The 27,796-nt window shown below is 42.6% G+C and overlaps 1 protein-coding gene across 3 annotated transcripts in view; it reads right to left on the bottom strand.

Annotated features, from left to right (window-relative positions):
- Positions 1 to 27,796, bottom strand: part of LOC109521293 (phospholipid phosphatase-related protein type 4-like) — a 67,702-nt gene that overhangs the window by 11,554 nt on the left and 28,352 nt on the right. For 2 of the 3 annotated variants that reach the window (XM_019879077.1, XM_019879076.1), the window contains 5 exons: positions 24,645 to 24,840; positions 17,207 to 17,264; positions 16,758 to 16,931; positions 15,827 to 15,959; positions 4,058 to 4,283 (listed from right to left, as the gene is read on the bottom strand). In XM_019879077.1, coding sequence (XP_019734636.1) covers positions 4,058 to 4,283; positions 15,827 to 15,959; positions 16,758 to 16,931; positions 17,207 to 17,264; positions 24,645 to 24,840 — 787 coding nt within the window. Of the gene's footprint in view, positions 1 to 2,924; positions 3,236 to 3,620; positions 3,705 to 4,057; positions 4,284 to 15,826; positions 15,960 to 16,757; positions 16,932 to 17,206; positions 17,265 to 24,644; positions 24,841 to 27,796 lie in introns of those variants that run through there. The other variant, XM_019879078.1, reaches the window with a different exon arrangement.

Below are 27,796 nucleotides of genomic sequence, written 5' to 3'. Positions count from 1 at the left end.
TGAAATGCTCCTGAAATTAAGTGCTGCTTGACGAGCCTATACAGTATTGTGTTCATGTATGTGACATCACTGAAGGCCTAAGGTTGAAATGCACGGCCCGCCACTGTCGGTAATGAATGCTCCATTTTAAAACAAAATATTTTACACTACAGCAGCACACCAAGAAGGGCCTCGGGGGCTCTCGCTTTTTCCCCTTGAGGCCTAAAGTGTGTTTTGCTTTTTTTGCTTGTGCCTTGTGTGTGAAAGCCTGTTTGCGTTCTTTCAAACACAAATGTTATGCAACTCAGCCAAAATTGGTGGACAATAAAACTTATTGAAGAATTAAGACAGTTAATACAACATTTGACATAGCGAGTGTTAAAATGAGAGCGGGGAGGGAAGCAAGCAAATCAGGGAGTTGCAACTCGATATACTGCCCTACAAATTTATTCATATACACACACTACTAGAGCCAGTAAAACTATTAAATTTTATAACAGATTGTTTCATACATTTCCAAGATGATCCTGAATGCATCATTTACTATTGTGCACACACGAGCTATTAGATACTGAGCAGGCTGAACAAGCCATGTAAATTGAGTCAAACAATACAATGTTGATAATGTAGACATTTTATGACAAATTATTTAGTAATGTCGAGCGATGATGTGGAGTGAGTCGATCCTATTGTGATGATTGTCCAGCCCTTTTATGTCAAGATGGGAGCATTTTGATACAATGTGTGTCATGAATTCAATTCACCGATCTAAACTTAGGCTGATATTACTTCTCCACCTAACTTGTTAGCCATGAAGTCTGAAAGTGAGGATGAAGTCAAAAGTGTTGTGAGCGACTGGCTGCTGAGAGATCAGTCCAAAGATTTGTACGCTGAGGGAATATGGGAAGCTTGTGCAGAGATGGGAAAAGTGTGTGACAGTGCTTGGAGACTGCGTTGAAAAAAAAAAGTAAACTTCTATCTGTATTAGAAGTCTGTATACCAAGAAATTCATCTTATTTATTGAATGACCCTCATACACCATTTTTTTTTAATTCTCATTCAAAGTTTGTGTGATCTGCAATTCACCACTGGCATTGTCGAAGAATGGAAATCTCTAGCGCCAGGAGAAGCATTTTCTAACGGTACAAGCGAGCAACGATTGTGATGTTTCTGCACTTAACATGCTGCAAAAGTACATCCTTGCCTCCGTGTCAGGGCCCCCATAAGGTAAGCAGTGATTTCCTCTTCACACACTCAGTCTTGTCTTGTATCTAGTTTAGTTTTCTGTTTCGTCCATGTTATGATCCGTGATAGCTGTTGCTCATCATGGCATTGCGTGTCTGCATGTGTGTGTGTGTGTGTGTGTGTGTGTGTGTGTGCATGCATCTTCGGTAACGGGTTAATCGCTGGAGATTGGCTGCTTGAAAAGTTGATCTCAGGTCAAAAACAGTTGGGCACCTGTGCGATATAGTATGACCTTTACAGGTGACTATTTTAGCCTTCTCTAAACTTTTAAATGCACATGTGCAACTGTTCAGTTGTTTCAGTACTTTTTGCAATAATGACAGCTAATTTCTAACGAAGGGTTGCATATCAATACAATGTTGATAATGTAGACATCGTTTTATAGTCCATTTTTGATTCCTCTTGAAAATTCGTCCTTGAACCAAATTTGTCTAACTTTGTATGATATTTTTACTTCATTACTTCCTTGATTCCCCCCATGAGAAGTTTCGACTATATATACTCGGGCTCACCTCCACGCCTTAGCATGGTTTCCCAATGATTCTGGGAGTAAAATTAGGAGTAAAAATTAGAGGACTGATACCATGAGTAAAATTATTGGTCCACGATTTCCCTTGCCCAGACTCCGGTAACTGGGGCCCCGCTCTGAAGCCAGGCCTGGGGATGGGGCTTGCTGGCGAACGCCTGGTGGCCGGGCCTGCACCCATGGGGGCTGACCGGGCTCAGCCCGAAAAAGCAACGTTGGTCACTCTTCCCATAGGCTCAACACCTGTGGGAGAAGCCAAGGTGTCGGGCTTCCTGTGTCCTGAGCGGCGGGAAAAGGCTGGGAATTTGGCGGTCTGTTTCTCAGCTAAAGAAACTACGTAGAATGTCACCACTCTGGCAGGGAAGGAGCCCAAGCAGGTGCCCCTTCTACAAGACAAACTGTCAACACAAGCAGACTACTTTTGATTTTTATCGATCTTGACGGGAGATTTTTGATCTGGTTGGTCAATTTAAATGTCCCCTTTCTGGTGGTTTCTCGGAGAAGCCACCCCATTGTCCCCAGCCCCTGCACGGCACTTTCTTCAAATTTCAAGTTCAAGTTTCTTTTTTAATTTGTCTCAAAGATTTAAAATTGCCACAATGCTGAATTTAAAACAAATACTTTAAATCAATTTGGAATAACTGGCAAGGCAAGGGCCAGGAACATTTATTTATACAGCACATAATAACAAGTATCATATTTAAAACAAAAGAACTAAAGATATTTAAAACAAAGTACAGAAATAAAAGATAGCTTACTAAAATCATTTTAAGAATATACATGGCAAGCAATTTTTTAAATTTTATTTTTAAAATATGCTTTAAAAGAGCTAAATCATAAGCAGGGAAATACAAGCATCATTTTTAACCTGGACTTCAAAGCATTCATATTTGGGGCTGACTTAATATCTCAAATAAATTCCTGAATAAACCCTTTTATTTGTGCTATGGGGTTCATTTTGTGTGTGTGTGTGTGTGTGTGTGTGTGTGTGTGTGTGTGTGTGTGTGTGTCTGTGTGTGTGTCTGTGTGTGTGTGTTTTTAATAGGTTCAAAGTTTTTTTTTTTTGGTTTGTTTTTTTTTGACGAATGTTTTTTTTTCCAGGAAAGAGAAAAATCTTGTACTTTGCTGACAGTTTTGGCTGTCATTGCCACCTACATTCAGAGCTGTAAGTGCTTCCTCGTGTGATCTTCCAGCTGTTTTTAGGCAGTAAGAGACTTTTTCTCTTTACTGGAAAAAAAAAATAAAACTTTGGTCGGAAAAAAAATAAACTAAACCTTAACTCTTTTCTAGTTCAGTGAACTTTTTCAGCCCAAATTGCTTACCATTTTATTTTAAACAATAAGATAAACTTGTTCAGGACGCAAGTGTTGCATCAATAACTATCTTTGTCTTTGGGTAGGTGCAAAGGATCCTCTCTTCCATTGACACAGGTGGTTCCACGCTCCAATTTGTCAACCTCATTTTCCTGCATACTGGCTCATTTTCCTGCAAATGCACAAAAAAAGCAATCATGTAATTCATACTTCGAAAGCTAGAAGAAAGAAGAGTTGAATATGGACCTTGGAGGAAAAAAAACGAAAAGTCTCTGTAGTTTAACAGGATACACGGCAGACACAGAGTAGGATTATAGTATGAAGACTAATGATGGAGGTTAAGAACAAAATAATAACCTAAAATAAAACACTTCACAAAGCACTTGTTTGGTAACAAGTCGCAAGTCCAGGTACTGTGTCGCTGCTTGCTCTCACCATGATCGGACAACCTTGTCTCAAGATTCAAGAGCTAAAAATGATATGCATGATTAAAAACGACAATAATTTTAAAGTAACCGTAAAGTTATCAAAATGCAAAGTTGATGAATTTTTCTTACCGATTTCAACGTCTGTCGACCCCCGCATCCAAATCCGTAATGGCGGCAGTTCGCAAATTTTTCGCTGGAAGTTTCAAACATTGCCTATGTGCAAAACCACACCCAATCTAAAAAAAATCCTTGGGTCCAAGTGAAACATTTACACCTGGTTCCTTGCTGTAAAATTACATAACATTAATGTGAAGAAAATGCATGTAACCATAAATATAAACTGGAAAGGTCACTTGAAATGACCAAACTAATATTTGAAAACAATTGGAATGAAAAACATGAACCGAATGATAGCTATTGTATTCTTTGTTCAGTGCACTCAGACAGGAATGAATTGAATGTGTTGATGGAGTCATGGCACATTCAAACGCACGATAGAGCAGCAGGAGTAGCTCAGCAGTAAAACAGTTAAAAAAAAAAAGGTTGAACCATGATTTAGTGGTTACCTTGGCAATGTGCTGCTGCTGAAGCTTTTATTACAATTCTTCATAGGACTGGGGGGAATGATCATCTCCAAATTAGCACTGGCGAGCTTCACATTGGTTTGAGAAGGCTCCCGGTAGGAGGAGCTTCGTGTGAGAATTCGCTCTGCCTGCTTGGGGGACAAGGTATGAGAAGTGGTCCTGATGTTGACTGGCTCTGGTTGGCTTGCTGTCAACATGTGGTGGCCCACTAGATCACAAAGTAAAGAGACAAAAGTGCTGGAGCTAAGTGTAAACTAGACAGTGCAGAAATGATACAAAAAAAAATGATAAGAGAACTGCACAAACAAAAACTAGGAATTTTTACTCCCAGCTAAATTTGGCTTCCTGCATTCACTGAGAAAAGAAATATAACATGAGAGAAATACCGGTAATCCTTAAAACTTTGAATAAGATTAGAAATTGAGCGTGACTATGTGCAACAACACTGTAACAAAAGTTAGGTGAACTCAAAATTTAAGGCAACAAACATAAAATTTGAAATTGGGCAAGTTTTGCTGTTGTGAAAATTGACTTTCCCATATTTCACAACAAAGAAATTCGTTTATAGAACTAAATATCCTTTTTTTGTCCTCCAACTGAAAGACAGAAGTTAAAAAATAACTCAGCAAAAAACTTAACCTAGTGTTTTAGCACCAAAAATCAATAAATCAAAGTTGTGGGTTTTTTTGCACAACTTTGATTTGAAAAGCTGGGATTTGACAAGGCTACTGTGATCTCACCCATTCCCTTGAAGAAATAGACAGAATTAACGAGCACTACCAATACATACAGAGAGGGTTGGTTAAATTCTGGAATAAAACGTTGAACATGAATTAGAATTTTGGACAACTGAACAAAATTCCAGGGCTGTTTCTGAAATGGCAGTACACAAAATGGGAAGACAGATTTGCTCCAAACCTTTAGCGCAGATTCTGAAAAGGATGATATGATTCAAGGGAAAAATGGCAGAGAAGGAACAACAACAATACCCCGAAAACGGCTTGACTTTGGCATGATCAGAAAAATCATCCCTTGAAACACTGAGACAACTTGTCAGTGAGGCAAAACAGACAACTTGCTGGCTCGACCCGTTTCCTGGCAAACTTGCTAAAGAAGTGTTAACAATTTTAGGACCATGAAACGCCGTTTCATGTACAATTCACCGAGGGTACTGGCAAAGAGAATCTGGAGGGCCGTGAAAAGCATTTTTAAAACCCATGTGCTGCAGTCGATCTAAATAAGTTTATATAACGCAACATACAATTTTACAAAAATTGTAAAAGTATTATTCCTGAATACTTATTTCACTTTCAACCACTCGACATGTTCAGTGGCATCAGTGCTATACATACACATATAGTTCTTATTTTTTTCTTTGTATTTTTGCCCTCTATGGACAATAAAAGCGGTATTGTGCTATGACCAAAACATAAATATAAATCTATATAAATAAAACATGAATTGGAATATTTCATATCACACACTTTTTATGCTGTGTCTTTGATTTAAAGATGACAATACGCAAAAATCTACAAAAATTGTAGAAATTGTAACATATGGGGTAACCCATGTGTTACAAACATCGTAGAAATTGCAGCACAAGGGTTACAACGGTACATGTGAGCTACGATAATAAAAAATGCTGCAAAAGTGCATCCGCGTCAGATCTCGACGAAGGTAGGTAGGCATGCGTCTGTAAGTGTGTTGTCTATGCGCAGATCGATCGTGTTGTGTATGCGCAGATCGATCACGGTAGATTGGTTAAACGAAAAGTAGATCTTCGGTCAAAAAAGGTTGGGCACCTCTGCTCTACAGAATGCACCGGACAGAAAAAAAAAATTAATCATGAAGGCTCATTGTGTAATCGTAGCAAACTTAGTCATTTTGATAGTAGGCTAATATAGCTCTGTGATTGGCTGGCGAAAATAATGCACCAAAACAGAAAATCAAGCGAGGAAATCGCAAAATAAATGCTATGTGTTTGTGAACAGTGAACACACACTGAAACAGTCTAGTCTCCTACATACATGCAGCATGTGTTTCCTTCATTCTAAGTTTTATAGAAGGCTTTTGTTTTTTTGCGGCTCCAGACATATTTGTTTTTTTGGTTTTTTTTTGTCCTATATGGCTCTTTCAACATTTTGGGTTGCCGACCCCGGTGTAGTGACTGACTTGTGCGCGGGCAGCATGGAATCGGTTCCTCCTCAGTGACAGTGTGGATGTGGATTTGAATGCTTGTTTGTCTCTGCGATTGACTGGCGACAATTTCAGGGTGTAGTTCGCTTTCCGGCCGCAGTCAGCTAGAATAGACTCCAGCCACCATGTTCAGGATCAGCGGTGTTGAAAATGGATGGATGAATGCACGGCATTATTTACTATGGGTAAATAATAGAGTCTGTCACTTTCATCAAAGTGTAATTTTGTACTGTCTTTGTGTAACCAGGTGAACCTTAATGTAACCAGGTGAACCTTACTTAGACAATTGTAGTGAAGGCTGCCTTGGTTCAAATGTAGCACTGTCACTTTAAGAGCCACGCTAGATCAAAACACGTGGGAACATATAGAGCGCGTGACAATCAGACCAGGAAGTAAAGTGAGGATGACCTGCACTTGAAGGAGAGTCATCGCTGAACTGTGCCTACTGGTTGTCCCAATTTGATACACCCAACTCGTCATTGTAACCCTGGCGATATTCAGGTAATTGGTAACTAGTTTACCATGACGCATGTTAGGTGTTAATTTTGGACCGATGATTAATTATTTGAATGGTATTTGTAGAGCACAATATCGTGGTTTGGAGCTTGAAATCTACCACTAGCGAGTCGTGTGAACAGCTGTACAGCGTAAGTGTTCGCAACGTTACAAAATGTAAATATGTTTTTTTGGACTGTGAAATTATATGAACTGTGTTATCTGTTCTGTAGAGGGGAGATCATTTGTGTTTTTCCACGTTCTTTGTATGCATCCAACACACCGGGAAGTCTCGAGTAAGTGTGTCTGCATCTTAAAACGTTGGGTTGCAATGATTATTTGTTCTGCACTTAAGTTTAATGAAGTATTGTGGCTTGGAAATAATGTATTTTTATTAATGTGTTTTTATTTCTGTTTCTCTATTAAGCAAGCCACTGCTGTTGTCTATTATGGTGTAATTGTCTTTAATCTGTTAGATACTCTTCTTTGATCTCTTAGATCCCTTTCGAACTCTTTTAAAATTCAGTTACCATCTCAGTCTTTCCTCTTAATGCTGTACAATTTTTCATTGTCCAGTCGGGAATAAAGCCGACATAAAATTTACTTTGTGTTCAGTCTAGTCTTTCCAAAGACCCGGCTACACAATTTTGGTGTCAGAAGTGGGATTCCCCATTAAATTCTGAGATTGTAGTGGATAGTGTGAGTCCAAGTATAATAGACAACAGTAGTGGCGAGAAGCGAAGCAGTCCTCATGCCATAGTGCGGAGTGTCGATGGAGTAAGGCCTTCCTGTCCGACCTGTAGTTCGTGTGGCTGAATGTGGAACAGCTGCGCATCGACACGCATCACTGGACGCGAGTCTTCAAAGCGGCCAGAAGAGAAACGGATTAACTTTTTGTGACTGTTGCGCTTTGCTGCGTTAAATACATTACAACGGAGACCTGAAAATGTCCGAGGATGACATGCAAGCAGCTGCCATGCTGGCCGGAACCCACAGCGAGGATGACCCAAGTTCCTTACATTTGTCTGATGAAGGTAACTGCGTGACCGCATTACAGTCACAAATTAGAGAATTCAATCGAAAACAGGAGGCTGTCATGTCAAGCCTTGCAAATTTGGGTAATGTTCAGCCAAGATCAATTGTTTACATCCCAAGGGAAAAACACATTGTACCTTTTTCTGGTGAGATTGGGAAAGATGTTGACAATGTTGACGAGTTTATAGAGGAAGTAGAACGGGCAATAAGAACGAGAGGTCTACAGGAGGAAGACCAAGTAGACTTCATTCTTTCACTGTTAAAAGGTTCAGCCCTAGAGGAGGTTAAACTGTGCATGCGAGGGCAACCTAAAAAGCCCAGTGATGTGTTTTCTTGTTTGCGTGAAGCCTTTCGAGAAAAACGTACTGTACCACAACTCCTACACGCTTTTTATGCTCGCAGACAACTTGATGGAGAAGAACTGCGCGAATTTTCACATGCTCTCTCTCAGCTGCTCAATTCAGCCCTCCAACAGTCGCCTAATGTGGTATCTGATGCTCAGATAACTGAGAGATCAGTTCGTTGAGGGAGTGCGAGACTCCACCTTGAGGCGTGAACTGCGTAGGCTGCTCAGAGAGAGACCGGAAAGTAGTCTATTCGATGTGAGAAATGAGGCAATGATGTGGGCCCTTGAAGACCAACCACGCCACACTAGTGTGGCAAAGAACAGAAACCTGGTTAGTGTCCACAAGGATATGACTTTAGAGAAGAGAGACACGACCACTGAAGTCCAAACTGACTTATCCGTGACCCTGCAGGAAGTAGTTAAAATAATTGCCCAACAGGGAAAGGCTATTAGTGAATTGACAAATGCAGTCTGTGGACTCACCATGAACAATGGTAGACCTAAAGTTCAACCCAAGTACACGAGTGACGGCCAACCAATTTGTCTGCGATGTGAAGGTGTTGGACATATTGCTAGGCAATGTCCGGTGGCACGCAAACCCTCATATCAACGTCCTACTGTGCCCAGGCCGCCAGTCCAGGGAAACGGAAATCCTCCACTGTTGTGAGCCGGGCAGTGAGCGGTCGGAGTGAAGGCTCAGGTAATTTGTTGACGAGAGAACATTTTATAGAGAGGGCGGTAGGCAAGTGCCCTGAAGTAGACATACAGATAGGTGGAGTCCCCTTATGATGCATACTGGACTCCGGAAGCAATGTAAGCACCCTCACAGAAAGTTTTTTCAGAAATTTTCTTAATGGAGGAGATGAGGATATGCACTGTACTGCTAAATGGCTTAAACTAACCGCAGCAAATAACTTGCCTCTCCCCTATTTAGGTTATGTAGAGTTGGATGTGCAAGCAATGGGGATCATGATCCCTGAGTGTGGATTCCTAATAATCCAAGATAGCACAGATGAGGCTGGCCAATCTCTTCAGGGAATTATTGGAATGAACATTACCAAGCGATGTCAACAGTTGGCATTGGCACAGTTTGACACCACTTTGGGAGGGAAATTGGATTTTGCCTGGAAAGAGGCTTTCCAGCGAGTGCAAGAAACAGAGTCAATCGAGAAGGTTTCAACTGCTCGTGTCATAGGAAAAAACAAAGTTAGAATACCGTCTTTTTCTGTTGCAACAGTCTACGTAAGGGGCCTCAGGAGTTAGAATACCGTCTTTTTCTGTTGCAACAGTCTATGTAAGGTCGTCCAATGATGCTGTAAGCATGTTGCTTGAACCTGGAAATAGCCAATTACCAGGAGGATTGATTGTTGTACCGACGGTAGTCTCTTCCCATAGCCATGTTCTCCCAGTCCAAGTCATCAACTTTTCTCCAGAGGATATCTGGTTGACTCCAAGAACAAGGCTAGGTATTCTAAGTCAGTGTCAATGCAGGGAAGGCGATCCAATTGAAGTAAATTTTCGACAGATTGCGGCCAACCACGAGGAAGTCACACTTAGTCGAAAAAGAGTTCAAAAGTCAAACTGTGACATCCAGGGCTTACTAGACCGGTTGGACATAGGTGGTACAACAACCCAACAGGCAGAGTTTAGGGGGCTCCTGACAAAGTATGCAGATGTGTTTGCTCTACAAGACGAAGACTTGGGATTTACTGATAGGATTAAACATGAAATCCCCGTTGTTGATGAAATCCCAGTCAACCAAGCATACCGTCGCATCCCACCTAATCAGTATCAAGAAGTCAAAAAGCATATATCGGAGTTGTTGAGGAAGGGCGTCATTCAAGAGAATTCAAGTTCCTATGCTTCACCAGTCGTCTTGGTCCGAAAGTCAGATGGCAGTTTGAGACTTTGTGTTGATTATAGGAGACTCAACTCGAAAACGAGGAGGGATGCTTTTCCACTCCCCCGCATCGATGAAAGCCTGGATGCTCTAAGTGGCGCCAAGTTCTTTTCCACACTTGATCTCGCAAGTGGATACCATCAGGTGGCAGTACATGAGAAAGACAAACACAAAACGGCATTTACCGCACCTTTTGGTCTTTATGAGTACCTGAGAATGCCATTTGGGTTGTGTAATGCGCCCGCCACTTTTCAACGATTAATGCAGACTACAATGAGTGACTTAGCATTTCAGATCGTACCGGTCTATTTGGATGATCTACTGGTCTTCTCACCAACCTTCCATGACCACCTAGTGAGGCTAGAGACAGTTCTGAAGCGATTGAGGGATACAGGCCTTAAGGTAAAGATTGAGAAATGTCACTTCCTGAAAACTGAAGTGAAGTTTCTGGGTCACCAGGTCTCCGCGGAAGGCATAAAAACAGATCCGGACAAAATAAGCGCAGTGAAACAGTGGCCTATCCCTACTTCAGTAAAAGAACTCAGGTCTTTCTTAGGCTTTTGTAGCTATTATAGGAGATTTGTTGAGGGTCTCTCTAAGACCGCCGGACCGCTTCACGATGTTGTTAGCACCTGTGCAGAAGAAAATAGTCGGGCCAGGGCTAACCAGTTGTTTAGGTCAGCCTGGACACCTCAGTGTCAACAGGCTTTTGAAGCGTTGAAAGACAGCCTCACAAGTGCGCCCACGCTAGGTTATGCAGACTTTACTTCACCTTTCATACTCGAGACAGATGCTAGCAATTTAGGTTTGGGTGCAGTCCTTTATCAAAAGCAAGCGGGTCAGCAGAAGGTGATAGCTTTTGCAAGTCGCAGACTTAGGGGTGCTGAGAAGAATGATCAGAACTATAGCAGTATGAAGCTTGAACTCCTAGCACTGAAGTGGGCAGTTACTGAAAAGTTTAGGAGTTACCTACTTGGGTCCAAGTTTACGGTCATCACAGATAATAACCCTCTGTGTCACCTCCAGACTGCCCAATTAGGAGCAACTCAACAGCGTTGGGTGGCTCAGCTAGCAATATTTAATTTTGATGTAAAGTATCGTCCTGGCAGATGTAATACTGTAGCTGATGCCCTTTCTCATCGACCGGTGCATGATGAGCCAGAACCGACCAGTGAAGATGCAGAGTTTGATGGTAGTGTAGCAATTTGTAGCTTACTGAGGACAGGGATGGTTTTAGAACCAGAGTTAGTTTTGGCAGGAGTTGAGCTCCATATGATCAGGCAGCTGCAAGCGTCAGAGGCCAATGAGACAGTGAATGATGAAACTGTTCAAGATAATACCCCCACACTACCTGGATATTCTAAGGAAATAATTCAAGGATTTCAGGCCGCCGACCCGACTCTCAAGGTGGTGCGAGACTTTTGGAGCCATCAGAGAAAACCATCGTATCAAGAAAGAATGGGCCTTTCAAAATCAGTGCGCGCTCTGCTAAAACAGTGGCCCCGTCTCAGAGAGATGGACTCTTGTACCAAGTGATTAACGATGTTCACCTGGGAGAATGCTACCAGTTGTTACTACCTGCCTGTCTCAAAGACAAAGTTCTCAGAAGCGTCCATGACCAGATGGGACATCAGGGTATAGAGCGAACACTAGGTCTGCTGCGGCAAAGGTGTTTCTGGGGAGGCATGCATGAAGAAGTTGAGCAGTGGATAAAGAAGTGCCAGAGATGTGTTTTGACCAAAATGCCACAGCCAAAGATTTGGGCCCCTCAAACTCCATTTTTGGTGACTCGGCCACTTGAGGTCGTTGCTGTGGATTTCACAACACTGGAACGTGCAACAGATGGACGTGAAAGTGTGCTCGTGATAACGGATGTTTTCACGAAGTTCAGTCAGGCAATTGCGGTTCGAGATCAAAAGGCCGATACTACTGCGAAAGTCATCCTGAGAGAGTGGTTTCTCAAGTATGGTGTGCCAGAACGCCTGCACTCGGACCAAGGCCGGAATTTTGAAAGTGTTGTCGTGGCTGAGTTGTGCAAGCTCTATGGAGTTAAGAAGACCTGAACCACACCCTATCATCCCCAAGGCAACCCACAGTGCGAAAGGTTCAACCGAACCCTACATGACCTTCTACGTACGCTTCCCCCTGAAAAGAAACGCCGTTGGCCGGAACACCTGTCCGAATTGGTCTATGCATATAATGTGACTCCACACTCAACAACGGGACATTCACCCCATTACTTGTTGTTTGGCGTCCATCCTCACCTTCCAGTGGATGCCTTGCTTGGCCAAGAGCAACAAGTCAAAGATGATACGGTCGACTGGCTTGCAGTACACCAGGAACGACTCAGAGATGCACATGCCCGGGCAAGAGAGATAACTGAGAGCAAAGCGGCTGAGAGAATGGCCCAACAACAGGAGAAAGTCTACTGTCCACCTGTTGATGTGGGTGAACTCGTGTACGAAGAAATAAGATACAGGATGCATGGGCCTCGACCATGTACAAGGTTGTGGAGGTACAAGGAACCACCTACACACTAGAGACCCTAGATGGAGGACTGACAAAGAGGGTGCATAGGTCCAACCTCCGTCCATGTATGGGACCAGCGCCGGAACAGAGAAGTCCTTGCCAAGCACCTGTTAAAGAACCTATCCCAGCTCCACCATCAGAAGACGAGGCAGATGATATCGAGTTCGTATTGGTTGAAGAATTCAATGAACCACTTGCTGAAGAGGAAGATTCCCAAGAGCCAGATGATACTGTTTCTGACACTGGTTCCGAGGAGGAAGAAACTTTGGAAACAGACTCGCGACAAAACCTTAAGGCCACATCAGATGTTAGCATGGCCGAAGAGAGCCCAAGACCTGTGCCTACACGGAGGGGAGAAAGAAAAGTGACTATTCGTGTAGGTGTACCCAGTTCTGCCCTACGCAAGAGTCAGAGGAAAACTGCAGGGAAACACAAGAATCCGTTCAATCTCCCTGTGTCAGCATGCAATGCCACCTCGTTAAGTCCGGATGTACTCTCTCAGGTTTTAGCAGGGGTGGTCCACTATACCTCGGCCTTCACCAGACGGGTGGTAGAGTGATAAGTCACCGAGGACGTTGACTTGTAGCAGGGGAGAATGTAACCAGGTGAACCTTACTTAGACAATTGTAGTGAAGGCTGCCTTGGTTAAAAAATGTAGCACTGTCACTTTAAGAGCCACGCTAGATCAAAACACGTGGGAACATATAGAGCGCGTGACAATCAGACCAGGAAGTAAAGTGAGGATGACATGCACTTGAAGGAGAGTCGTCGCTGAACTGTGCCAACTGGTTGTCCCAATTTGATACACCCAACTCGTCGTTGTAACCCTGGCGATATTCAGGTAATTGGTAACTAGTTTACCATGACGCATGTTAGGTGTTAATTTTGGACCGATGATTAATTATTTGAATGGTATTTGTAGAGCACAATATCGTGGTTTGGAGCTTGAAATCTACCACTAGCGAGTCGTGTGAACAACTGTACAGCGTAAGTGTTCGCAACGTTACAAGATGTAAATATGTTTTTTGGACTGTGAAATTATATGAACTGTTATCTCTTCTGTAGAGGGGAGATCATTTGTGTTTTTCCACGTTCTTTGTATGCATCCAACACACCGGGAAGTCTCGAGTAAGTGTGTCTGCATCTTAAAACATTGGGTTGCAATGATTATTTGTTCTGCACTTAAGTTTAATGAAGTATTGTGGTTTGGAAATATTGTATTTTTATTAATGTGTTTTTATTTCTGTTTCTCTATTAAGCAAGCCACTGCTGTTGTCTGTTTTTCATTGTTCAGTCGGGAATAAAGCCCACATAAAATTTATTTTGTGTTCAGTCTAGTCTTTCCAAAGACCCGGCTACATTTCTGAATAAGAATGTCCTTCTCTCTTTTGGAGATCACAGTGACTCTATGGGCAGGGTATGCTTTCATCAAGAATGTGTCTTTTCGATAAGAATGGAATGTACAGGGCTTGCCTCATCATGGTCTTTAGATGTATGCCTCTGCTGACAATTAGACAAACTCCGGCATCGCTGTAGTGCACTGCCACTCCCTTGCACCTTTTGCCATCAGCCAGCTCCATGCAGCCGGGAAATTCTCTTCAAACCTTTTGAACTCAGCAGAATCTGATCTGTGACAGTAGGCCAGGTAGCCCTGCAATTGACCATCATGCCGTTCACGTTTACACCTGTTACTCACTCACTCACAAAGTGTACTCTTTATTTTCTGTTTCGGCAGGGACTCTGAGGCTTTGTTGGGTTTTATTATGGTACTGCCTGAGGGATCAAATGTCACGTGCATTCAATGTTGGTTTTAAGCCTAGCCGCTCACATGCAGAGATTTCTCCAATTCTCTTTTGATACATTTTTGATTGTATTATGGACCGTAGAAAATGAAATCCTTCAATTATTTGAGATTGTACGTTGAGAAATGTTCTTACATTGTTGGACTTTTTGCTCACGCAGTTGATCACAAAGTGGCCAAACCCACCCAATTCTTGATTCTAAACAAGTGATCCTACGGGGATTCTCTTGACACACAGTTTTTCGAGCATTGCCCAACTTTTCTATTTCATTTATTTATTTTTTGTTACGCCTGTCCAGCATTTCTGGGCGTGTTGAGCATCATCCCTTCACTGGCTCCCGATACATTTTAGCGTTCTTTTTAAGAACCTATAATTTGTTTTTCAAATCCTCGCTCCACCTTACCTCTCTGAGCTCCACCTTACCCTCCACCCCTACACACCTGCCCAGTGCCCCAGATCTGCGGACCAGACACTATTAGAGGTACCAAGAACTAATCGGAAGCTCAGAGGGGACCGAGCCTTTTCCGTTGCTGGTCCCTCTCTTTGGAATGACCTCCCACTGAACATTCGCCAAGCCACCTCGCTGCCCATCTTTAAAACCCGTCTCAAAATTCATTTCTATTCTTTGGCTTTTGACTCAGCATGTCTCAGGCTTCATTTTTAGTTTTACTGGTTTTGTGCTTTTACTGTCTTTGTTATTGATTTATTGTTTATTATTGTATATATGATATTTGCTCCATGTACAGCACTTTGTATACAGCGGTGGTTGTTTTAAAGTGCTCTATAAATACAGTTGAGTTGAGAATCTAATGCAAAATAAGTAAATCTTCACTTTTCAGGAGGCCCAAAAATTTTATGTTTGTTCAACCATTAAAATTGCATTGTCAGAGGTTTTCAACATTAGTTAGTACAGTGGTTCTTAACCTTGTCAGAGGTACCGAACCAAACCAGTTCATATGCAGATTCACCGATCCCTTCATTTGTGAAAAACAAAAATATGACTTTTTACAAATTCAAGACAAAAAAACGCATTTATTAAAAAGAGTAAAAAAGTACATAAAATTTCAAGACATAAGTATAAGTTTTTAAATTTTACAACGTACTATCACGACAGTCACACGTTGACTACTGAGCCAACTACATTTCCCGCAGCACTGATTGGACAAGCAATGTAATGTGATCATCTGCAGCCGGTGATGGCCAAGCGGGCGTGTTATAACTAATTGACATGTTGAGTCCGGTGTGTCTTAACCTCCATGGCAGAGGCTCCGTCGAACCCCTGAGACCGATTCACCGAACCCATAGGGTTCGATCGAACCCAGGTTAAGAACCATTCAGTTAGTAATTTGTAAAAGCATGCAAGCATGTGGACTGAGCAAGAGTCTAAATTGTTGAAAAAATGTTGAATTTACCAAACTGTGACATTGGAGATTTTTATGTCTCTTTACCTTGGCGGCTGTTGACATCTGACTGGCAGACGCTGTGGAAAGATGAGGAGGGAGGCTTCCTTAATGTAAAGGGAAGCGGCTGCCTTTTTGATTTATCTTCACCGGGCCAGAAACTTCCCACTGCGAAAATTCCCTGAATACAAATTTACACTGTCAGTCTGATGACACGTGAGACACACAAATGCATTAGGCTTGGATGAATGAACTGCATTATACTCAGCAATTTTTTGTAATACATTGCAGGCATAAAATTCATAATGACATCATAGTTTTCAAAAAACATCCATCCATCCATTTTCTGATCTGCTTATTTTCACGAAGGTCGCGGGCATGTTAGAGCCTATCCCAGCTGTCTTGGGACAGTAGGTGGCGACACCCTGAACTGGTTGCCAGCCACTTGCAGGGCACACAGAAAAGAACAATCATCCACGCTCACAATTACACCTACGGACAATTCCGAGTGTTCAATCAGCCTCCTATGCATGTTTCTGGAATGTGGGAGGAAACTGGAGTACCCGGAGAAAACCCACACAGGCACGGGGGGAACATGCAAAGTCCACACAGGAAGGCTAGAGCCGAAACCAAACCCTGCACTGTGATGGAGGTGCTAAACGGTCGACCAGTGTTCACCGAAACACAGACCTACATTTACAAATTAAATGAATTGGAAATAAATCTTTTTTTTTCCAACAGTCTTTTGTCTTCATTTCATTGTGTATGTCTTGGCCGCACGGCTTCCAGTGCTTTTTCTGAAGGTGTTGGACGAAATAATATGTGTATGGCAACACATGAAATCTGATTGGACAAAATCTAACATTACCCACAAAGGACTGGAAGCCATGCGGCCCCCTCCATAATTTAAATTGCCCCTCCCTGGTCTAATATTTCCACATTCAAATCAATGAAAAAAATGATTTGTTGACTGCATTACCAGGTAGGCAGCAACAGCTATCCCCAAGATCCATCCACAGTAGACATCAACAGGATGGTTTCGGAATTGTATGATCCTGGTGAATCCAGCTAGGATGGCCAACATGATGAAAGAAAACACCAAGAGAGGCTTCAGCAGCTTTGTGGAGTCTGTCAGCACTGCATTTAAATACATCTGAAACACAATTCAAAGGCTTTTAAACAATCCAATCATGCATCATATGATGAAATTTATGAGATCCATTTCATGAATGAAAAACAAATTATTTTTTACTATTACTACAGGCAAGTGCCATCAAAACAGAGATAGAATAGGTTACCTAGCACGTTACATTTCTGTGTGTGTGCATGCGTGCATGCGCATGTGTGTGTGTGTGTGTGTGTGTGTGTGTGTGTGTGTGTGTGTGTGTGTGTGTGTGTGTGTGTGTGTGTGTGTGTGTGTGGACTTACGGAGACATAGACAGCTGCAAAGCCAGCCAAAGAAGCATGCTGGGATGGGAAAGACTTCCTTTAAAATAAGAAGAATTAGTTATGTGTGGCATCATCCGGCAAAAAGATGATCAGTATACTCCTAAATATTCCCCTGTGGGTTGAACAAAAGGAGCTCCAATGAAAACAGAACAATTCCATCTTTAGTAGTTGGTAACATATGTATGACCACAATCTTTATTTTAACTACATACAATGTATAGAATTCAATGTGTGTGTGTGTGTGTGTGTGTGTGTGTGTGTGTGTGTGTGTGTGTGTGTGTGTGTCTGTGTGTGTGTGTGGGGGGGGGGTTGGGTGTGGGTGTTGAGGGGGCGTTGGGTGAGCTGTTGACGCAATATTTGGAGTTGCTCATGGCAGTATTGATTTGGTTGAACTTCACCAGCAGTAGCTAGTGCAGGCACCATCTGCCTTGGCTACACTTTCATTAATGTACTAAGATGCACAGATGATTGTGTATTGTTTAGAAAATGGAAAAACACACTGTTGGTGTGTGATGCATGGATATGTTGTATACACAGATGGGCTCAGAGGTTGCAATTAATGAGAATTACTTTTCAGAAGGTGGTGTCCAGAGATGCTTTCCTGATAAAGTAGGGCACTCTGTGCAATGGCGATGACATGGGTATGGACATCAATTCAAAGCAAATCGAAACTCCAAAATGACTTTCTGGCAACATTCCTCACTCGGAGGCATTTTTATCCAGTCCATGGCGAGCATCTATGGTTCAGAGAGGTCTCCAATAGGAATTGTTGGACCAGTTTTGCTGTCAGTCATGCCTTTAGATCATCTACGCTGATTTATCCAGGCTGTTTGTGTGGTGAATTTCTTTTGATGTGGATTCATCCATCCTCATGATCTCCAAATGTCACCAAGAAAAGGAGGGAAAGAAATGATGGAACTTATTGACACACCCTCCTTTAGTTGATCAATTTGACTTGTGTTATGTTTTTGTTTAGATTACATTTGGTTTTGTGCCCTTTTTGTCTTCAACTGTTCTCGTCATCCGGGCTTCTTGTGTTAACCAGGTAGCTCCCTCAACCCTTTGTGTCTTGTCCAGATGTTTCTCGTTGTCTCATCACTTTGCTTGTGTTTAGTTCCCTGGGTTGTGTCAGTCTTTGTTGGATCATTGTGTGTCTGTGTACTCCTGTCATGTTTTGTTTCTGTCAGTTTTTTTTTGTTTGTTTGTTTTTTTGCTACTTTGGTTTCCTGTGGTTTTCAGGACTTTGTTTCTGTACTTGAGTCAGTTTTTCCATTGTACTCCTGCAAGTGTTTTTGTGAATATATTTAGCTCAGTCCACCCTGTTCCTCCTGCCTCCCTGCTTTTTGGGGTCCTCTACCTACCATCATGCAAAAGTTGACAGAATGATCCAACTAAGACTGGACCCCCAGGACCAAAGGCCTGGTCCCACAGCCACTTGTCCCCGTTCCGGCGGCGCAAGTGTTGCGGCTGCCACCCCCGTTCCGGCGGCGTGAGTGATGCAGCTTCCACCTCCGTTACGGTGGCGCAAGTGATGCGGCTGCAACCCCCTTTCCAGCAGTGCAAGTGATGTGGGTGCCACCCTCGTTTCCAGAGGCGCAAGTGATGCGGCTGCCACCCTTTTCCGGTGGTGCAAGTGATGCGTCTGCCACCACCGTTTCCGATGATGCAAGTGTTGCGGCTGCCACCCCATTTCCGGTGACGCAAGTGTTGCCGCTGCCACCCCATTTCCGAAGTGTTGCCGCTGCCACCCCGTTTCAGAAGTGTGGCTGCCACCCCGTTTCCAGTGACGCAAGTGTTGCAGCTGCCACCTCGTTTCCAATGGCGCAAGTGTTGCAGCTGCCACCCCTGTTTCCGGTGGCGCAAGTGCTGTGGCTGCCACCACCTTTCCAGCGGCGCACGTGATGTGGCTGCCACCCCCGTTTTCAGTGGCGCAAGTGATGCAGCTGCCACCCCTGTTTCCGGTGACACAAGTAATGCAGCTGCCACCCCGTTTCCGGTGACGCAAATGTTGCGGCTGCCACCCCGTTTCCAAAGTGTTGCAGCTGCCACCACGTTTCCGGCGGTGCAAGTGTTGCGACTGCCACTCTCATTTCTGGTGACACAAGTGTTGAGGCTGCCACCCCGTTTCTGGCGGCGCAAGAGTTGCAGCTGCCACACCCGTTTCGGCGGCGCAAGTGTTGCGGCTTCCACCCCGACTCCGGCGGCGCAAGTGCTTCCAATGGTGACTTTGGGACATCTGGGAGCCGTTCCTTGAGGGAAGGGTACTGTTTGTTTTTGTTTGGATTACATTTGGTTTTGTTCCCTCGTGCCCTTTTTGTCTTCACCTGTTCTCGTCATCCGGGTCTCTTGTGTTAACCAGTCAGCTCCTGCAACCTTTTGGGTCATGTCCAGGTGTTTCTCGTTGTCTCGTCACTTTGCTTGTATATAGTTCCCTGGGTTCTGTAAGTCTTTGTTGGATCATTGTGTGTCATGTACTCATGTCATGTTTTGTTTCTGTCATAGGTTTTTTTTTTTTTTTTTTTTTTTTTTTTTGCTTCTTTGGTTTCCTGTGGTTTCCAGGACTTTGTTTGTATACTTCAGTTAGTTTTTCAAGTGTACTCCTAGAAGTACTTTTTGTTAATATATTTTGCTCGGTCCACCCTGCTCCTTGACCTACCATCACGCAAAACTTGACACCTGGTTCGTTTTGGTTTCTATACAAAGCTGACCGACTGATACATCTTCTGTATAAATGACATTGCCAAAGATCCATGAGCTTCTGGGTGCAGTATCATCCACAATCAAAGCGACAGTGGTGTGAAAAATTGTTTTCCCGGTCCTTAAGTATTTCCCTTCATTAAACAAATCTAAACAGGAGTCAAGGACAACACATTTAAACACAAATACATTTTTTTATTAATTTCTTTTTAAATTTTTTTTTTATGATTAAGTGAAAAAGAAAGTCCAAACATGGATCTGTGGGAATAGGTTTTTGGCCCCTCAACCTAATAACTGGTTGGGCAGCCCTCAGCAGCATCAACCAAAGTCAAACGCCTCATTCTATGTTGTCAAGAAAGTTTGACCCACCCATCTTTGCCTTTTAAGTGTTAGGCCACAGCAATTCAGATTCAAGTTTGGACCTGGACTAGACCACTTCAACACCATCCATCCATCCATTTTCCGATACGCTTTATCCTCATAAGGGTCGCGGTGGGTGCTGGAGCCTTCCTGTGTGGAATTTGCATGTTCTCCCCATGCCTTTGTGGGTTTTCTCCGGGTACTCTTGTTTCCTCCCACATTCCAAAAATATGCATGGCAGGCTGATTGAACACTCTGAATTGTCCCGAGATGTGATGGTGAGCGTGGATGATTGTTCGTCTATGTGTGCCCTGCGATTGGCTGGCAACCAGTTCGGATGTCCCCTGCCTAATGCCCAAAGACAGCTGGGATGGGCTCCAGCACACATTAGAAAATGGATGGATGGATGGAAGTATTTTAAAATGAACTCTTAAATATACTGGGAGCCAGTGAAGTGAAGCCAGAATTGGGGTGATGTGCTCTCACTTTCGAGCTCTAATTAGGAGGTGAGCAGCAGCATTATGGACCAACTGGAAACACTTGAGGGAGGAGTGTCTGATTCCAAAATAAAGTGCATTAAAGTACGGAAATCTAGCCAAAATCTAACAAAGGCATTGATTACTATTTCTAAGTGCTGTTGAGAAAGAAAGGGATTTGCCTTAGCCAGCTGCCTAAAATGAAAGGGTGGGATGTACAAGGGCCACTGGGACCAAACACCATTACTTCTGTTTTCTTTTCGTTTAAATTTAAGACATTCAATGATATCCACACTTTGATTTCCTCTCAGCAAGACAAAAGGGGTCTTAAGGAGAAAAATCCTTATTGCTCTGCTTGACAGCTGAGCAAAATGAGTCATCTGCGCGGCAGTGGAAGGAAAGATCATGTTTTCTTAGGATGGAACGGAAGAGCAGCAAAAACAGTGAAAACAGCAGGGGTCCCAAAATTGAACCCTGTGCAACACCACACAACAGATGGGCAGAGTAGGACTCAGAGCAATCTAGGTTAACATAAAAAGTCCTGTCAGCCAAATAGGATCTAAACTACTCTATAGCGCTCCCACTAATGCTCACCTGGTGCTGCAAACGAGCCAGCAGTAGACTGTGGTCCACTGTATCAAATGCAGCAGTTAGATCCAACAAAACAAGACACACATAATCTACAGAGTCATTTTCCCAGAGGATGTCATTTAAAATTCTCAACAGTACTGATTGTGCTATGCATCATCGACCAAAAGCAAGGAGAAAATCAAAAGTATGTGCTTGTTTGTCAGTGGGGTCGGACACGCATGGCACTAAATTAAAAGCATTAATAAGTCCTAAAAAGTCCATTGCCAAAGGTTTTTCAGGATAGCACACATGAATATTAAAATCCCCTATCAAGTCAAGTACAACTTGACCCTATAGACAGGATATGATCATATATCATGATTTCGGTAAGATTTGAAAAGTCATTCAGAAACTGTAAATGAAAAGCCCTGCCAACTCAACATGGCGAATATTCACTGTTTATATTAAAAATAGTTTTGAAAAATAGTCCCTGTTCCTCTACCATGACCTAAAGTTTTTGGAGCGTCCGAGTAAAAACATGCAGGCGGTAATAGTTTGAGGATTGCACTGCACTCACGGCACCATTCCAAGTCTCAGTCAGGCAGAGGAAATCCAGGTCACTGGAAAGAAATACCCTCAGAATAAACATTTTGTTGGTCAACGACCAGGCATTTATCCATCCTATCCTGCTGTGAGCAGCAGGAGTGCGCAACTTCTTCAATCAGTGAGCTCTGGGAAGCTCCCTCAGTAGCTGGAGATCCACGCAGCGCCGAAGCTCCTTGGGAGAGCTGACAATCGGAAGCAAACAGGAGTTGACAGGGTCGCGAACACACCAAAACGAGTATCGCTGTGCGTTCGGGAACGAGCAGGGAACGAAGTGTGTCTTATAAATTAGTTCCCTTTTTACCTTCTCTAACTGGCCACCGCGTTTGTCGCGACGGGATCGCATGGACATGGAAGAATTACCCCGGCATGTATTTTATCACCAGGAATGTTCGTCAGCAACCCCCATCTATGAATATTTGCTGGACAAATAGTTCAAGCATGACATAGACTGTATGTCTGAAAATGTCTGTTAAACCTGAGCAGGAATAGGAATCACCACATCCCCTTTATCCCACCCCCCTTAAGCCCCTTGGTATACTTTGTGAACCCAGCTGTCTTAAATTTGAATTCTGAGCATTTTGAAACTGTAATCTATGCCTTCATCACAAAATGTCAATCCGTCCATTTTCAACACCATTTATTTTGAACAGGGTCACGGGTGGGTGGTGGAGCCTATCCCGCTGACTTCGGGCGGAAGGCGGACTACACCCTGAACTGGTCGTCAGCCAGTCAGGGCACATATAGAGACGAACAACCATACACACCCACAGTCGCACCGTCACTGAGTGGGAACCGAACCCAGCGCCGCCCACACACAAGTCAGGCAAGTGTATCACTACACCATCAGCGACTATCACATAATGTAATGTGCTTTACTTAAGAGTAAGCCAGTCTCCAGTTGGTTTAAAATCTTGCTGCTCACCTCATAAATGGAACACAAAAAAGCATATAAATCATATTATGGCCACCTAGCATTGGATAGACGTTTCCTTTAGAGTCATTTTAAGATTCTATTTATTGTTAAGCGCTTTGTTACAGCTGCAGCTGTTGTGAAAGCGCTATATAAATCAGGATGTATTGTATTGTATTGTATTGTATTGTATTGTATTGCCTTTCTAGTTCTAAATGTGTTTTGTCCGGCCTTATGTTACTGAGCATCTTCAGCCATATGCCCCTGCCCAAGGCCTCAGGTCAGCTGGCCAACAGCTGCTGCAGGTTCGAAAAAAGTGGAAGTTTCGAGAACCAAGCTTAGAGAATAAAGCATTTTTTTATGTTTTTATTCCGAACTATGGAACAATCTCCCATTGTACATCAGACAAGCAACCGCTCTATCCATTTTAGAAACCTGCTCAAAACCCATTTTTATTCCTTGGCTTTTAACAGAGCTTGAGATTCGGACCTTTTTTATTTATGTTATGTTAAATTATCTTATGTTGACATTGTAGTTATGTACAATACTTTGTTTGCAGCTATGATTGCACTATCAGTTGTAGATATCAGTTTCTTTGGACTCATCCTGATGGCTAATTCACAGCAAAAAACAAAAATACCTGTAATACATAAAGCATGGAGGGAACAAGGTTTATTATTTGTGAGAACACGATTAAGCATTCTGCCTGGAAGCTGTGACTGTTCTTGACTGAAGCATAATTTGTGAACCGAAGCGGCTTTGTTCGAAAGTCTTGTTCATGAATCGGTTCGCTCGTGAACAGATGCATTTGTGAACTGAGTTTCCACTGTGCATTGTGTCCAGCATTGAAACAGTGGTGACAATACTCATGGAGGGCAATGTATACTGTTATTGTGTGTGCAATTTGTCAAAACAGAAAAGCAATGCATGAATTGAAAGTACAGTGATCCCTTGCTTTATCGCGGCTTCAGTACATCGCGTTTTTTTTTCCAAAGTTCCGTATTCAGAAAAAAATGCCGAATGAATCAGACGTTTTGTACATGCCTGTACTGTACGGTATATGCAACGGGCACTCATTCAAGGCGCATGATTGTGTCCCGGCATGACTTCGACCAATGACAGCACGAATGGATTCATCCCATTAGCTGATTGGCTGTGCATCTTCGCAGCCCCACCCAGCACCTTCCCTTGTGTCTTGTCACTCTGTTGACTGTCTGACATACTGTCTTTTAGTGTTGTGTTTGCTATGTGCAAGGCGGGGGTGGGGGTGAGGGGTGAGGAAGGGAGAAGGGTGGGGGGTTAATGGCCTTGTCCCACAGCAGCAGTACTTCCGTCTTCACCTCCTCCTCCTCAATACCGATTAATTGTCTTATCATAAACACATCGGTTGTACGGGGATAGCTGGCCAGGAGCTAGCCGGAGGCTAACGGCGGCTACACCGTAAGAGCATCAAGTGAGAGCCACTTCTACGCCACCAACACGAGTCTCTCAGAAGGCAAATGCTGATGAATGTTAATTATTGTATCAGGTTTTATCATGAAAGATTTCAGTAAATATTTGTACTGCTGTAGTCTTTGTAGTATAAATACTGTTTATATATTTTAAACATGCTGGTACCCATATACAAACATTCCTGGCGGGGGCAAACCCTACGGTTTTTCACTTATCGTGGCCGGCCGGTTCTGGTCCCTATTAACCACGATAAGTGAGGGATCACTGTAACACATATCCTCATGTACACATTCCATCCAAAAGACTGTATACAAATACTCTTCATCCAAGACAAAACAATATTTACCTCCCAGAAATGATTAGAATGATGTCTTGTCCGGAACAAATATCGTCCAGAATAAAAGCTTCATCACAAGTTGATATATTGATGTGAGTTAAATTGGGTTTGCACACATCCAGCCAGTAAGGTGTGTGCTGTCCAGTAGAGAGCTGAAAAATGTCAGTTATCAGTGCTGTCACACACAGGCCGAAGATATGGACACCTGCGAAAAAGCATGAGAATAATTGTATTTAATTGTAGATTATATCTGATTTTGTCTTGAAAATAGTTTTGAAAATGATATAACATCTTCAATTTATACACACAAAACAAAATGACAACCCATTTGAATGGTTTTGCACTTGCAACAAGAATTTTGATATCTGAAATACAATTGTAAAAAATGTACTTGCGCAAATCTGCATGAAACTCTGAATTTGTTGAAACAGATTCTCTTTCAGCATTTAGACAGTTGGAAACATTTCTGCTTGCTATTCATTCCAGAAATTATATTTTATGGAATCATTGGTTTGATAGAGTTTCCCTGTTCTCTCCGTGCCTGCGTGGGTTTTCTCCGGGTACTCCGGTTTCCTCCCACATTCCAAAAACATGCATGGCAGGTTAAGTGGTCTCTCTAAAAATATCTGTAGGTGTGATTGTGAGTGTGAATGTCTGTGTGTGGTGTACCCGCTAGAAGACAGCTGGTATAGGCTCCAGCATAACCGCTACCCTCGTGAGGATTAAACGGTTTCAAGAAATGGATCGATTAAGTTGACAGAATGTCTTAAATACCTTTTGTCCTCTTCTGTTCTCCCACTCCCATCTTCTGCCCCGTCACACTGCACATTTCACATATACCGGATTGTGTTGTGATCCACATCTCCACTGTTGTCTTTAAGACTGGTAAACACATTCACTCTTTGGGAATTTGTCAATTAACCTCAGCGTGGTAAGATCTGGCTATGTTTTTCTTAACTTTTCGTTAAGCTAATATGGGTTGCCTCCATCAGCCTTTTCCTGAATGATCTTCTGACTTATACACAGCTACCAGCCCTTTCGACCCTGCATTCTTCTCTTTGCATCCCTCAATTGTCATCTACCGAGTCAACAACGGCCTTCCTCCTTCTTTCCTTCTTTTCAGACTGCTGTTGGAGCAACATATCAATGATTCCCTGGCCTCAGTTATCATCCACAAATCAGCCCCTCAGCATTACGGCGGAGTAAACCAAGACACTCTCAAGAACTTCATTTTGTATACCTGGAAGAAATAACATCCCTCCATCCATTTTCAGATCTGCTTTATCCTCACGAGGGTTGCGGGGGACGCTGGAGCCTATCCCATCTGTCTTTGGGCAGTAGCAGTACCCTGAACTGGTTGCCAGCCAATCGCAGGGCACACAGATGAACAACTATCCGTGCTCACGCTCACACCTAGGGACAATTTGTTCCATGAACCTACCATGCATATTTTTGGAATGTGTGAGGAAACTGGAGTACCCGGAGAAAACCCACGCAGGCCCAGCGAGAACATGCAAACTCCACACAGGAAGGCCAGAGCCAGAATCGAACCCGGCACCGTGAAGCCAGCGTGCTAACCAGTCGCCCACTGTGCTGCCGCAAGAAATAACAATTTGCTCCCAATTAGATTTGAGAAATTCTGGATGTGCATGGTCAGACTCACATTTTTGTGCAACTTCCAAAAGTCTAAACTTTTAATGTCATGTTGTCTGTTTATTTCAAAATCGTTTTGGAGGTATATAAAGGCAAACACCCAAAATCCTTTACTCTTTTGAATCCAACTGTGTTTGCAGAGGCACCATGAGGGCCTGTGACTGAGAGGAGCCCGATAATATCATATTTTCAATTTGTGGCAATGAAGTGGGCAAGTATAGTGACAAAGATGAACATAAAACTTCACATGAGCAGGTGCTTCGAAAGGAATTTATACTGGCAATAGAGGACTCATGTACCAGTTACTGGTTGACAAAAGAGTAAGCCAGGACTGCAAGATATGACAGACCAGGCTTGATGGTCGAAAAATTTACAGCTAAATGTCACAGACATAGATTCTGGAATACTTGGTTTGGTTGGTTTGTTTCTTTATTGAACATAAAACATATACAGTAATAATTTGACAGAAAATAAGATAAATAAAAGAGGAAAGAGAAATCAGTCATCATTCAACACAGTTATTATGTTCAAGGGAGTAGGAAGAAGTAAAGAACTTATCTAGTCCTACCCCGTGTTATATGTTTATATCTATTGAATCATTTTTATATCAATCAGAAAAGAAGGAAAGTAAGAAGAAAGAAGTCTCCATTAAGGCTCATACTTTACCCTTAACCGTGATATTTTTATACTTTTGGTTTGTATCGGGATTTTATACATACACACCCTGGCACTCTTGTGTTAATTTTCTCTTGTATTCATAATGGATATTTCAAGACCTTTCTCTATTTATCAACTTAGTTCTGATTTATCATTATATTTAATGTTTAGAATTTATCATTTTAACTCTGATTGATGTAGGTAGTTTGCACTATTTTTTTGAATTTGTTTTTGAACTCAGCAAGCGATTTACTCATTTTCAGGTCCGTTTCGAAATTATTCCACAGATTAACACCTTTGATAGATACACTTCTTTGCTTGATGTTTGTTCTTGTTTTGAGTTTTTTGAATAAGTTGGTACCTCTTAAATCATAGCTGCTTTCTCGAATTTCGAAAAACTTCAGAATGTTTTGGCAGAGCAGGTTATTGTGTACTTTGTACATTAATTGGGCGATTTTAAAGTCAACCAGGTCATGAAATTTCATCGTATTTAATTTGATAAATAGTGGATTTGTGGGTTCCGTATGTTTCGATCTATTAATAAGTCGAATTGCTTTTTTTTCTAGTTTTAAAATAGGGAGTGTGTTTGTTTGCAGGCACACTGACCTGAAAGCTAAGATCATGGCGAGAATGAAAGCTGGGCAACCTAGAAACCGATTACAACGACTATGTGAAGTACCACCTGAAAGTCTCATGGAAAGTGTGAATGCAGCACTGAGGGTGATCCCAACCATAATGATCACGGAAACCAATGAGCTGATATACACTTCAGCATCAGTCATCCTAGAGATGCTTGGCTATAGGAGCAACCATGGGAGCCAAGAGACACGTTACCCACCATGGAAAAGACG

The sequence above is a fragment of the Hippocampus comes genome, unplaced genomic scaffold (genome assembly GCF_001891065.2).
Source record: "Hippocampus comes isolate QL1 unplaced genomic scaffold, H_comes_QL1_v1.1 scaffold85, whole genome shotgun sequence".
In the NCBI taxonomy this organism is placed as follows: Eukaryota; Metazoa; Chordata; class Actinopteri; order Syngnathiformes; family Syngnathidae; genus Hippocampus; species Hippocampus comes.
The sequence above is the reverse complement of the archived record's forward strand: the minus strand, read 5'-3'. Positions and strand labels throughout refer to the sequence as shown.